Genomic DNA, 14,312 nt, shown 5'->3' with positions numbered 1-14,312 from the left:
GTTGTTTCCTTCAGATATCTTGTCAACATTATCTTTTCTTCAGGTCTTTTATTTTTTAATACTAACAATTATCGGCCATATATAATAACTTTTTAAAAATTTCTGAAATATTTTAACAAATACTAAAGGAGAATGAAATGTGAATAAGAAAATGAGTACAAAAATAAACTCAGTTTACAAAGTACAATTTAATATCCTGCCACAGATAACTTCATTCCAGAGTCTGCATGCCCTATTCTCCAATCTATTCAGTAACAAGACATCAGCACTGGAGCACCAAGAACTGCAACTTTTGTTGGCAAAAGCCTTGCATGGGTCAAAATAATTTTTAAAGCTTTGACAAAAAAGCCCAAAAGGACCAGGCTTAAAATTTTAGTGGATGGTTGCATGTGAGATATGTTAAGAGTCCTAAACTCAAATAAAAAGGAAAGTTGACAATGAACTAGTCAATGTGAAGAACTTACAAAAGCATAAGCCCAGAAATCACATGCGATGCCTACTGTTTACACTAGAGTGACAGGGCTTTTTTGAGTGGTTATTTATATCAAAGGTTTAGTATGGTCAAAGAAATCTGTCATAAATTGCCTCAATATGCAATAAATGTGGATATATTCTAGGTTAAATTATGTGGGTACTATAGAAAGAGGTATGTGAGAGAAACCAGCACAACGCCTGCATGTACACTGCTGAATCCGACACTAGGAAGTAAACAGTCAGTTATGAAACAAACTCAATTCTTAATGTTGGAAACAGAATAAGGCTCCATTCTTTTTGGAGAATAAAGATACTAATCATTTAAAACAGATGGACTTTGCACCAACAATGTAAATATACTTCACATACACAACTGTACACTTAAAAATGATTAAGATGCTAAATTTTATGTTATGTGTTTTGGAAAGGGTGAATTTTATTTTATTTATTTATTTATTTATTTTAAACAGAGGGTCTTGCTCTGTCACCCAGGCTGGAGTGCAATGGCCCAATCATAGTTCACTGCATCCTTCAAATCCTGGGCTCAAGTGATCCTCCCACCTCAGCCTCCCTAGTAGCTGGGACTATAGGTGTGTGCCACCAAGCCCAGCCAATTAATTTTTTTTTTTGTAGAGATGGGGGTCTTGCTATATTGCCCAGGCTGGTCTCAACTCCTGGCCTCAAGTAATCCTTCTGCCTCAGCTTCCCAAAGTGCTGGGATTTCAGGCGCTAGCCACTGCACCCGGCTATGTTATCCATTTTTTAACAATTAAAAAGAAAAAAAACCTTCAAATGAGCTTTAAATTTCCCTTGAATTTTTAAATGAATAGATTTATGAGTTATTGAGTACTTACTATATATACTTGTTACCATGGAGATGGAGGCAAAATATGGATAAAACCTAACTCCTCTTTTCAAGAAGCTCAAAGTTTAAAGGGAACCAAAATTCTAAACTGTTTTTTTTTCGTGTGTGTGTGAGACAGAGTCTCACTCTGTCACCCAGGCTAGAGTGTAGTGGTGCGATCAAGGGTCACTGCAGCCTCAACCTTCTGGGCTCAGGCAATCCTCCTACCTTAAACCTCTTAACTGGGACCACAGGCATGGACTACCAAGCCCAACTAGTTTTTGGGGGGTGGGGTGTAGGGGGAGATAGAGATGGGGTCTATGTTGCCTAGGCTGGTCTCAAACTCCTGGGCTCAGGTGATCCTCCTGCCTCAACCTCCCAAAGTGCTGAGGTTACAGGCATAAGCCACAGCACCCTGCCTAAAATCTCCTTAAAAACAAAAATTTAAAATAACTTTGGATCATCCAAAGTAGGTGAGTAGCCATTTACCTATCCTTTCTTAAACACATTATCTGTCTCTTCTCCCTCCTTTCTCTCTGCAGGTTCTAGTTGTACTTTAAAGTCTCTGATGCTTAACATAAAAAATTCTGGGATTCAAACAGATTTGCTAGCCACTATGAAACAGCCCCACCTTGTGTGCCTGAACAAAGAGAATAACAATCAACAATGTTCCTGGGTGTCCTCGAATAGAAGAGGTATTTCAAATTGGAGAGAAAAGCAAATCTAGTCTTCTGACCTTCTTCTAAAACAATCACCTCCATTCAAGTCAACCCAACACTTAAAACTATGCAAACCACTGGGACAAATTCTATCAAAAAGCCATCTCCATTTCAGTCCTGATTATCTTCTCTCTTCTGGGCTCTTACAAAATCTGTGGTCTATCCCATACGAATTGCTCTTAATCAGAGTATTCTTTGTATTGTTTGTAAAGAGTTCTTGTGCCACTGGAAAACAAGTTTAAAGGTAATTAAATCTTCTATTTCCCCAGAAGAATAGGTTAATACTTAGTAATGAATATTTCATTAAAACATATTTATTGAGCATCTCCCATGTATCACCAGTCAATAGAATTTGTAGAAGTAGAATTTTAAAATTAAAGGTTTTAATAACTGAAACATCCTGGCCGGGCGCGGTGGCTCACACCTATAATCCCAGCACTTTTGGAGGCCGAGGCGGGCGGATCACGAGATCAGGAGATCGAGACCATCCTGGCTAACACGGTGAAACCCCGTCTCTATAAAAATACAAATAATTAGCTGGGCATGGTGGCAGGCGCCTGTAGTCCCAGCTACTTGGGAGGCTGAGGCAGGAGAATGGCGTGAACCCGGGAGGTGGAGCTGGCAATGAGCCGAGATCGCGCCGCTGCACTCTAGCCTGGGCGACAGAGCGAGACTCCATTTCAAAATATAAATAAATAAATAAATAAATAACTGAAACATCTTATTTCAAGCCCTGTCCTCCTGGTTTCTCTCTTTTTAATTAATTAATTAATTTTTTCTTTTTTAAAAGATCAAGACGGGGTCTCGCTATCTCACCCAGGCTGGTTTTGAACACGTGGCCTCAAACAGTCCTCCTGCCTCAACCTCCCAAACTGCTGGGATTACAGACATGAGCCACTGCACCTGTCCTTGTGTTCCTCTCAACACACTTGAATTGATCAGACTTTGGCATTCAAACTGAAAATCCATTTCCAAAATTCAAAGAATTAGTCAACAGTAGCACACTTCTCCCCAAAGATGCCTATTATACAATAAGCTCCCGCATGACCAGATGTAGAGGCACAACGATTCCTGTAATTTTTTTCTTTTCTTTTGAGACGGAGTCTCACTCTGTTGCCCAGGCTGGAGTACAGTTGCACGATCTTGGCTCACTGCAACCTCCGCCTTCCAGGTTCAAACAATTCTCTGCCTCAGGCTCCCAAGCTGGGACTACAGGCATGTGCCACCACGCCTGGCTAATTTATGTATTTTTAGTAGAGATGGGGTTTCACCAGTTGGCCTGGCTGGTCTTGAACTCCTGACCTCGTGATCCACCCGCCTCGGCCTCCCAAAGTGCTGGGATTACAGGCGTGAGCCACCGCGCCTGGCCAATTCCCATAATTTCTGAGGTAGCATTCATATCACATCTGCAAAGAACAAACAGTAGCTCTTGAATCTGAGAAAGCTAAAAAGTGAACGCAGTTGGTTGGTTTCCAACTAGGGAGAACTCAGAAGCTGAAATATTAGTATTTTGTTTTTAATACAAATGACTGGTATAAACAGAGTAACAAATGCAATGGAAACTTTAAGCCATACATTTTCCAGACCTTGATAGGAACCTGAGAAATAACCTCTCTGCTCAGAGAGCCCTCAAAAACCTCTGCTTTCATTTTATGTTTCATGGAGGTTAATTTTTCTTCTCTACCACTACATAAATTTCTTATTGCAGAGCAAAAGAGCCAGGGCAATCACCAGCTTCAGGGAGAATTTAAAAGGATAAAAATTAAATTCTGCTACTGAATGATTCTCTTTATAATACTGAAGCCACAATACATTACTAAATAGCACAAAGAAAGCATACTCTGATATTTTGCATTCCTTTTACTCCACTCACCCATCACTTCCACCAAAAAAACAATTTAAAACAGGCTGAGCCACACACAGTATGTTTGACTTGAAAGTTTCGATGACACAGCAGCTTACTCTTGCAAATTATTGGCAAATATAGAGGCTTAACAGTGACTTAAAATACAGTTATAGGACAAACAGACTACTCTAAGGGGAAAAAGGCAGTAGGGAGAAACCCAAGCACTTTTTTAAAAACACAACAAATACATTCACGTACAAGATCTGCATCAGAAATGGTTTTCTTCCTTTTTCTTTGGTAAATGTAAACACTTACCCTGAAGAGATTTTCCCAATCCCTGGCCCAGCTTCCACCCATGTTTCTGGAGTAAGCGGTGTCCAATATTATCCTGACAGACAGAACAGAGAGACAAACCAAAAATATTCCAATAATATATTCTTCCCTTCCTAGAGACATTTAAACAGATGATGAGCAAGAGATACTTCTACATATATGCATGCAAAAAGGTGCTAATAATAGGGTAAATGTGCCCAATAAGAGGGACATTAATGTAAAAAGAAAAGCTGGCTAGTATTTTACATGGGAAGAACATATGGGGTAAGGGTCCTTTCTGATGGTGTGTTGGGCAACTTTTGTATATAACATTTTTAAATGGAGAAAAAGGGGAAAGGGAAAAGGGGAAGAATACATTTATGAAGTTTTAAAATAACACTAAAAAGCATAAAATCAAGGTACTTATACAGTCATATCCACCACCTAAACAGCACCACTTTAAGATTTTTTTTTTTTAAAGAAAATCTACACTGTGTTTAGTTGTTTTGTTTATGTGTCAGGCTTTCATGATACAAAGTAAGTTATAAGTGTAAGACTGCCCCACCACTAGAAATGAAAAAACAATCAGAGCAAAATCCAGGCTAGACTTGATTGGTTTAAAAAAATAATAATAATATATATAATATAAATATTTAACTAGCATGCAGCCAATATTAAACTGAAAAAACAGTGAGGTTAGTAAAACAAGAAATTAAGTTGATTAAACAGAAAAATAAAATGAGCTCAAGCACAGACTGAGTGATGCATTTCAACATGTAGTCTAACAAAAATGCTAAGATGTTAGAATGAAACAGGCCTAGCAATAAGTTAACAGTAAAGAACCATTAGTGCATGTAGGGGGAGAAACCAACATACATAATGTCTCATCTTCCCAGGAGCACATTCGAAAAGGTATTTCAATGTAAACTGCATGAAAAAAATGCTACAAACAACAATTAAATGTCAGCTTTCGTTTCAGGGGTCAAGGTATTGGAAACATCTGCAGCCCTTTCTTTGTCCAATTCTTTGCTTTTTACAGTTATTGTGAAGTACCAAGACAAGGCTAAAATAAGCACTAACTGTATCAGAAAAAATGATCGTATTCACCCAATGGACAACACTGAAAAATTCTAAACACAAAGTATTCTATATGTATTAAAATGTAATTTATAGTATTAATCCAGAAAAGATTAAAAGTCACAATATAAGTAATGTTAGCAGAAAACAAAGGTAAATCATTTGAAAATCCCATATTTCCTGAAATCAATTTATAAAGCTGATGAAACCACAAATTTCTGCATTAAAACCAAATATTGCACATTAAACTGTCTGGCATCTCCATATTCAATGATAAAGTGTTCTTTGAACTCATAGAGGAAAGAAAAACATTTTTTTACTGTTACCTTCCCTAACTAGAAGTTAGAAGAAGATTAAGCCTCCCAAATGCTCTGTTTGTTTGTTTGTTTAAGGACCATTTTCTTCTGTAAGTTTATGACAGCATGCAACCTGGAAAACTGGGCTAAACAGCTAATTATTTCATTGATGGGGGAAAACCAGGACTTTTTTTTTTCTGATACAGCATCTTGCTCTGCTGCCCAGGCTGGTGTACAGTGGTGCAATTATAGCTAACTGCAGCCTTGACCTCCTGGGCTCAAGCAATCCTCCCACCTCAGCCTGGGAGGTATGGGCGCACAACACTATGCCTGGATAATTTTTTTATTTTTTGTAGAGATGAGGTTTCACTATGTTGCCCACGATGATCTAGAACTCCTGGGCTCAAGCAATCCTCCCTCCTCAGCCTCTCAAAGTACTGGGATTACAGGCATGAACCCAGGATACTTTTTTAAAAGCAAAAACTGGAGGCAAATTATAATGAAAAATTTGTTTCTAAAACAAAACATATTGTTTCAAATATACATATAAAATCATTATGGTGCACAAAAGTTTGCTGCAAGTTATTTTTGCTCTATACCATTTGAAAGAATTAGAAACACTACTGATCCCAAAGCACTGACTTCCACATTACTACACATCACAAAAATATAACACTACTGGCTGCTGGGGCTTCTTCCCTTCCCCCCTCCTAACTGAACTGCCAGGAAAAACATTCCCTTACCCAGTGTTCAGTGTCTATTTATAACTTTATTATCCCCTAAAACAGAAAAGATTAAAAGTCTCAATATAAGTAATGTTAGCAGAAAACAAAAAGGGAAACAGGCCCTTATTTTACTACTATGAAAACAAACTTACCTGTGCAGAAAATCCTTATTTCATATCATAATTCCTACAACTGAATAATTCTAGGAAGGACAAGGATAGCAGAATGACTCTAAGAGTATATGGTTTATTAGATAATTGTTTAATCTCTTAACAGACTCATAACTATACTTGGCACCAAGATTTAGGCATTAAACAATGCTGACAAAAATTGTTGCTCCCCCCCCCTCCATTTTGTTGTTGTTGTTGTTGTTTCTTTTTTAAAGAAAACTCAATCTTTGGCTAAGTGGAGATGAGACATTATGCTGATTGTGTTATATTATGAATGCACTAAAATAAACAGACAGATGAAGCAGTATGCTATTTCCAAAAGCAGTGCAAGTGGAGTGAAAGCATTTCCATACGAACCTGGCTTTAAAAACTGGGCTGTCAAAAGAACAGTTAAATGTAACACAAAGTAAGAAACTGTCCAATCACTAATGGTCGTTTTTTTTTTTTTTTTTGTCTTGTTTTCAATTCACTGCTTGCAAGTAATGTATTTATTAAAGAGTGAAAGCATAAGTAAATTCACGAGTCAAGACCAGCTGAGAGATTCAAGAGCAGCGTGTTGTGACTGACAACAGTGAAAGGAAAAGCAAATGTTAAAGGGAGAGGGAGAAAAAAAAGAAAAAATTAAGGTTATACACATTAGCACCACTTTTACAAAACCACTCAAGAGGATGGCTGTCACCTTCTCAGAAAAAAATCATTGATAGAAAATGGTAGTGGCATTTCTCTTCTAAAACTTTAGGTTAAAACTGTTCTTTAATTAAATCCACTTTCTCAGGGACTATAATAAAATATTTAACTTGCCACTCTAAGTCCTTCCAATCATAACAAAGGCAATAGAAACAATAGACACATCTCCCAGAATCTCCTCCCCTCACCAACCTCCTAGGGTAAATGAATGACCAACACAGAAAAACTGGACCTTTCCTATCATTTCAAACTACCTGCTTTTGGAGGAAAAAAGGCAGCTCTGTGACTCTGCAGGAAGGGCTAGTATTCAGTATGGTCTCCCTTCCTACCAATAAAAGAAAAAAAGGTTTTATAAACACTCGTCAAAAATCCAATAGGCTTAAGGATGACGGCTAACACAAGGAGGCACACCAAAATAATTTATAACAAAGTAAAACAAACCAGACTTGTCTACCTCTGAAATGATCAAAACTATCTCTGTGAAAGAACAAGAAACTCAATAACCAGTCTTTGGGAAACAAGCAATCTATTCTCTCTGTTAACAACTGTAATTTTTGCAAATTATTCCAATTATTCCAGGATTTTTTTTTTTTTTTTTTTTTTGAGACGGAGTCTCACTCTGTAGCTCAGGCTGGAGTGTAACGTCAATCTCAGCTCACTACAATCTCCACCTCCTGAGTAGCTGGGACTACAGACACGCACCACCACATCCAGCCAATTTTTTTTTTTGTATTTTTAGTAGAGACAGGGTTTCACCACGTTGGCCAGGCTGGTCTCAAACTCCTGACCTCAAGTGATCCACCTGCCTTGGCTTCCCCAAGTGTTGAGATTACAGGCATAAGCCACCACGACTGGCCCATGGATGCTATTTACAACACCAAGTTGGCACAAGTAGCTTACGGCTCAAACAGGTAATCTAGACAGAACAAGGGCAATGAACATTAAATTTCTTTGTTCCTTTTTTTTTTTTTTTTTGTGAGACAGGGTCTCGCTCTGCCACCCAGGCTGGGGTGCAGTAGCACAGTCACAGCTCACCGCATCCTTGACCTGCAAGGCTCAAGTGATCCTCCCATCTCGGCCTCCCAAAGTGCTGGGATTACAGGTGTGAGCCACCATGCCCAGCCAATTTATTTCCAAAGTAGTAATTATTTTTAAAAATAATTTAAAAAAAAAGTAACTCTACTTAATTTCAGTTACTATAATAATGACTAAAAATCTTTTGGTTTTTGTTTTTTAAATATATAATTTGGGGTTTAATTATAATCTCATAGAACCAAAAATAAATTACAGAAATTTTTTTTCATTTTAAAAACTCTGGTTAACAACAAAGATGCATGATAGAGGTAGGCTGCTTATAATTTTTTTCTTCTAAAGTCAACTTGATATAATTTAAATGTACATTTAAGAACTGCAAAGAAATCCTAACTTTAATAAATAAGGCAAAGCTTATTTATTATGTAGAAAAGCTGGTTTTCTACATAATTCAGAGTTCTCACAAACCACCTATTTGTTTTCTCTCTCTGCTCAAGACCCCAAAATGGTGGCTGTGCGGCCTGTTCTTTGGTTGGAAATGAAGTTCTTCTTCTAATTCTGGTTAAACCATGTAGCTAAACTGAAAACAAACTTTTTCACCTAGATTACCTCAGTTGGCCTTTTTTTCTCCCCCTATTTCTACACATAAATATATCATTAAAATGCTAATTTTTATCATTTGTTCTTCTCTAATAAACACGTGAGAAAAGGAATATAATTTTTAAGCAGGAAGATCTCTGACAACAAGAAGTCTGTATTATAAACAACTACCAATATGCTGAAAACACAATACCAGCAATGTAAAAATACTTCATTATTAACTGTTTCAGCCATTCCTCAACATTTTATTAATTAAATACCAAGTAGAAACTTTCTGCTCCATGAAGCTGTATGCCACCACAGTAACAATGATCATTTTGGTAACAGTACCACCAATACACATGTATGACGGGAGCCTGCCAAAACACAGGAAAAAATTTACTTTATTGTATGAAGCTGGCTGTAAGTTTTTACAGTAGGAAACGGCCTATTATGTCTCAAGAGAAAACCATGCTACAGGTATGTCCATGACTGGATGAATACTAATTCTATACTGAATTTTGTTTTAGTTGACAGCCACATTCAATTTACATCATTTAGCCCATTTTCAACAGTGACAAAATAGTCTCTTGAGTGGATTGTAAGCTTTGCTGATTGTGTATTAAAGACTATAAGCAAGAACCAATGCTACTAGGTGAACCCATGCAAACAAGTTGTAAAAATTCCCGAAACAAAAAAACTCTATAGCTCACTACAGATGACACAATGAAGACTAGAGAGAAAAGCCATATAGTAATGCTACACCATTCAGCTCCAAGAAGCACATTATTTCTAGTGCAGTCCACATATGGTCACTGCTAAATGTCAAATCAGCAGTCTTATAAAGAGTTACAGTTTGGAACTAGTGGAGTCCACAGATCTAGACAGATATGCAACATCACAAAACCCAATTATACATATACTTCCAAATCCTTAAGATGCGCAAACTAAACATCAGCAACTGGAGTTTGAAGCTTACACTAATTTTTAAACCTATTAGGTCATCCTGACAACCATAAAGAAAGAATTTTAATCAGTCAGGTAGAGCAAGGACCGACTAGCGGCTGATGGGTAGTTGCACTTCCAACCACAACAGTAACAACATGTTTTAAGTCTATGATGCATGCATTCTGCCTTCTATATAGCTTAAAGTCATTCTCCCATCTGATCCCTCATCTTTTTTTTGTTGTTGTTTTTGGAGATCGAGTCTCGCTCTGTCACCCAGGCTGGAGTGCAGTGGCACGATCTTGGGTTCAAGCGATTCTCCTGCCTCAGCCTCCTGAGTAGCTGGGACTACAGGCGTGTGCCACCACACCCGGCTAAGTTTTGTATTTTTAGTAGACATGGGGTTTCACCGTGTTAGCCAGAATGGTCTATCTCCTGACCCTGTGATCCACCCACCTCGGCCTCCCAAAGTGCTGGGATTATAGGTGTGAGCCACTGCATCCAGCGTTTTTTTTTTTTTTTTCTGAGACGGAGTCTCGCTCTGTCACCCAGGCTGGAGTGCAGTGGCGTGATCTCGACTCACTGCAACCTCTGCCTCCCAGGTTCAAGCGATCCTCCTGCCTCAGCCTCCTGAGTAGCTGGGATTACAGGCATGTGCCACCACGTCTGGCTACTTTTTGTATTTTTAGTAGAGACAGGGTTTCACCATGTTGGTCAGGCTGTTCTCGAACTCCTGACCTCGTCATCTGCCCGCCTCAGCATCCCAAAGTGCTGGGATTACAGGCGTGAGCCCCTGCGCCCAATTCCTCATCTTCTAACTATGATAAAGGTCATAAAGGACCATGTATCCTAAATAACACCAATTAATTCTTCTGTGATTGAATCCTAGACGGAGCTATGGCTTTAGATCAAGCTTTGTTTTGTAAATATTTTGTCTTTAAGTAAGTGGAGGTTATAACATTTGAGACCTAAATATCTCATAAAGCAATAACAATTTTTAAAATTCAAATTCAAAGCTTCTCGTAATAGGGATAAAATGTTCACACTTTTCAACTTGTTTTTAATAGAGATAATCAAGTTGTTTAGCAATTCTTATATAATTTTCTTAAAAAGATATTTCATTCTTGAGGAAAAATCTCATTGAAAGATATCTGGTTGGTTGAAGCAAATAAGGGAAAATTAAACTTCAAAAAATATTATTAAATGCTTTACAAATGCTGGATTTTGATATATTTTCAACATTTACCTAATAAAATTGAAATACCAATATCTCACTAACAAATCTAGGCTTCGGAAGTTCACTAAAAGCATAATACATTATTGCATCTTCATGTCTCATTTCCCATCTTGCTGGTTTGCATCAAATTTAGCCTACTACAAAATAAAAAGACCTTAATCCTATACTCACAATAACCCTTCACACAGGCATATTCTTGGCACAAACCTGTGCAGAGACTTCCACGGTTACCAGCTGCTGCAGATTACCTTTGGTTAAAAAAAAATGACTAGACCTTTAGCTCCTGCAATGATCTGTAGACTCCCAAAGCTGCATATTTTCAGCCACTTTTGAGTTGCATGCTGTAGCAAAACAGTCAGCACCTCTCAATAGATATTGCTGCAGAGAAAGATTTTAATTCAGCACTCTTTCTGTGTTAGAAGTAACACCATTTTCCCCTAAAAACAAAACAGCTTAATATAGCCAGCCAGCCATGTAATTAAATATTTACTTATTATTTAGTGGGCATTCCTTAGGTGATAAGGGACTTCTTTTGTTTGGTGGGAGGGAGGGAACACTACCTACTTTGATGCCAATCACTGTAGGAGTTTCTCTTAAAACTTAAAATTTTCTGTGACCAAAAAAAGTAAAAAAAAAAAAAAAGTTGAAAAAAAAGAAAAACACTTAAAATTTTACTCACAAATGATCAGGCAACAGAAATAAGATCCCTCTTATCTTGTGTGTCAATACTTATTTTTTTTTTCTTGCATCTTTGTTTATTCTCCCAGATCCTGTGCCCTACTTCTACCTAATACAATGTAGGCCATGAAGTTCTCTCCTACAACCTAAACTATCTCATCACAAATAATGCATATATTTATCTTTCAGAAGTAAATTTTCATTAGAAGTGTAATTACTAATATACATTTCTGAACATTCATTTATTTATAAAAATTAAATATCCAGCCTGAGTACTATATACTATTTGCTATTTTAAGTGAAGAAGGTAGCACTACTTAATAAATAAGGCATATTATCAATTCTACTCCCACTGAATGAGATTATTCAACAATGATTACTCAATTAGACTGCCTTCTGATACTGTTCTCCCTATATGTGGCAGAAAAAGTCCTGGACATTATGAGAGGTAAAATAGCATTAGCCTCATGTGCCATAGGAATGAAATTTCCAAAAATATTTCAGTGTAGCCCTCTAGGCTTAAAATATGTTAAATATCATTTAATTTAGTGGTTTAAAAAATATTTGTTAAGTATCGTAATAATGAATACTAGGTTGCAAATTTCATCTAAATTTACTGCTACTGTTGAGTATCCACAGAATTATAGCTTGTGTAAGACTATTAACCAACCATGCACCTTGTAGAATATGGTACTGGGGAGCTGATTCTGACAGCTCTGTCTTAAACTTAGACCCTCCTGTTTTTTTTTGTTTTTTTTTTTTTATTTGTTTGTTTTTGAGATGGAGTCTCGCTCTGTCACCCAGGCTAGAGTGCAGTGGCACAATCTCGGCTCACTGCAATCTCTGCCTCCCAGGTTCAAGCCATTCTCCTGCATCAGCCTCCCGAGTAGCTGGGACTACAGGTGCCTACCACTGCGCCCGGCTAATTTTTGTATTTTTAGTAGAGACAGGGTTTCACCATCTTGGCCAGGCTGGTCTCGAACTCCTGACCTCGTGATCCACCTGTCTCGGCCTCCCAAAGTGCTGGGATTACAGGCTTGAGCCACCGCACCCGGCCAGACCCTCCAGTTTTGTAAATTGAAATGGAAAAATTAAATTAGTTTGCAAATACAAGATACTGTCTAGCCTACAGATTTCATTACAAAATTCTGCCTTGTCATAATCCCCAAAATAATTCAGAACAAGGCACAAACCAGTGATTTTTTTTTTTTTTTGAGACAGAGTCTCGCTCTGTTGCCCAGGCTGGAGTGCAGAGGCACGATCTTGGCTCACTGCAAGCTCTGCCTCCCGGGTTCACGCCATTCTCCCGCCTCAGCCTCCCGAGTAGCTGGGACTACAGGCGCCTGCCACCATGCCCGGCTAATTTTTTACATTTTTTGTAGAGATGGGGTTTCACCGTGTTAGCCAGGATGGTCTCGATCTCCTGACCTTGTGATCCACCCACCTCGGCCTCCCAAAGTGCTGGGATTACAGGCGTTGAGCCACTGTGCCCGGCCTAAAATCAGTGATTTTTAACTTAGTAAAGTGGGCTTGGCATTTTATCCTTATGTCAAAACACAAGACTAGGCTTTCAGTGAAATATCAGATGAGAATTCTCCCTCTGCAGCATTATCACATGCGTCATCAATTACTGCCATGCCTAAGTCTAGCATCATGCCAGCACATTAAGACAGAAGGTACTATATGCAGTGTTCACTGGACCAGAAAGACAGAAATAAGAAAGGGAGGTGGGGAGAAAGAAACCCTAGAGAAGAAATTAAAAAAAGGCAGACCGTGCAATACAAACCAGATCATGGCTGCTTAGCTAATATGGGCCAACTGCTGTGGAAGAAAAATGTCGAACACCCCAAGTTGTGTAAATTTCTGTAAACATCTAAACACACATACAAACACACACAACACCAACCTAATTAGGAACATAAATATATGTTGATCCTTTACTATGTTGCAGTTTTGAAAATAAAAGCTAAAGTTAAAATATCCGTATTCTCTAAATTGCCTTCTTATTTTCCTGAGGAAGAAGCTAGTGTTTCTTAAGGGGAAGCGGGGGGCTTGTCATGATGGTTATAAAGATTAAGATTCCCTTTTTGACTTTTTTTCCCCACTCAAGTTTTACCAATAACTCACTGAAATCCTTATTAAATATGTACACTTAAGCACAAATAGTAACTGCTGACAATAATGACAAGTTTAGACATTTTAACAATAGACTGTGTTATTTAAAAATAACGGGTTTTTCAAAATGAAAATAATGTTCAAAAATTAAGAAGTTTTTTTAAAACTAAGAGCCAGGTAAATAAACCTCCTTGTTCTATTGCTTGATATCATCAGTGTCCAAAACTAAGCAGTGTGAAAAGATAGAAATAATCAGCTTTTGACAAAAACCACATTTCTTAAGCTACAGAGACCAAACTTGCCATGTTTCACAACAGTCTGGTAAATAAAACATATTACTCCTTAAATGTTTTTAATATAACATTAAAAAAAAAAATTTCCATACATATTCTACTTATGTAGGAACACTTCATACATAATTATATTGCCCAAGAAAGGTGAAGCTATAAAGGATCAAAATACATTTTACTCCTTTATTCAATTTCACAAAATGCTAAACTTTAACTTGCTACCTTCAACAAAGTATCGGTATGGGCCAAAAAGATATTTTTCCATCGAAATTCTAATGTGTTTCTA

At 37.6% G+C, this 14,312-nt stretch overlaps 1 protein-coding gene across 8 annotated transcripts in view; it reads right to left on the bottom strand.

The window, feature by feature from the left end:
• The window catches only part of GPATCH8 (G-patch domain containing 8), a 108,228-nt gene that overhangs the window by 64,890 nt on the left and 29,026 nt on the right, over nucleotides 1–14,312 (bottom strand). For 2 of the 8 annotated variants that reach the window (XM_055101743.2, XM_055101739.2), the window contains exons 2-4: nucleotides 13,408–13,442; nucleotides 6,821–6,838; nucleotides 4,199–4,271 (exon numbers count right to left, since the gene is read on the bottom strand). The exons of 1 other annotated variant lie outside the window; for it this stretch is intronic. Coding sequence is in view for 1 of the 7 variants with exons in the window: in XM_003805879.5 (XP_003805927.3) it covers nucleotides 4,199–4,271 (73 nt within the window). In the remaining 6 variants the exon portion in view is untranslated. Of the gene's footprint in view, nucleotides 1–4,198; nucleotides 4,272–6,820; nucleotides 6,839–13,407; nucleotides 13,443–14,312 lie in introns of those variants that run through there. 5 more of the 8 variants (XM_055101742.2, XM_003805880.6, XM_055101744.2 and 2 more) reach the window with 4 other exon arrangements.

Source organism: Pan paniscus, chromosome 19 (assembly GCF_029289425.2).
Source record: "Pan paniscus chromosome 19, NHGRI_mPanPan1-v2.0_pri, whole genome shotgun sequence".
Classification (NCBI taxonomy): domain Eukaryota; kingdom Metazoa; phylum Chordata; class Mammalia; order Primates; family Hominidae; genus Pan; species Pan paniscus.
This window is presented reverse-complemented; position numbering and strand designations above follow the sequence as displayed.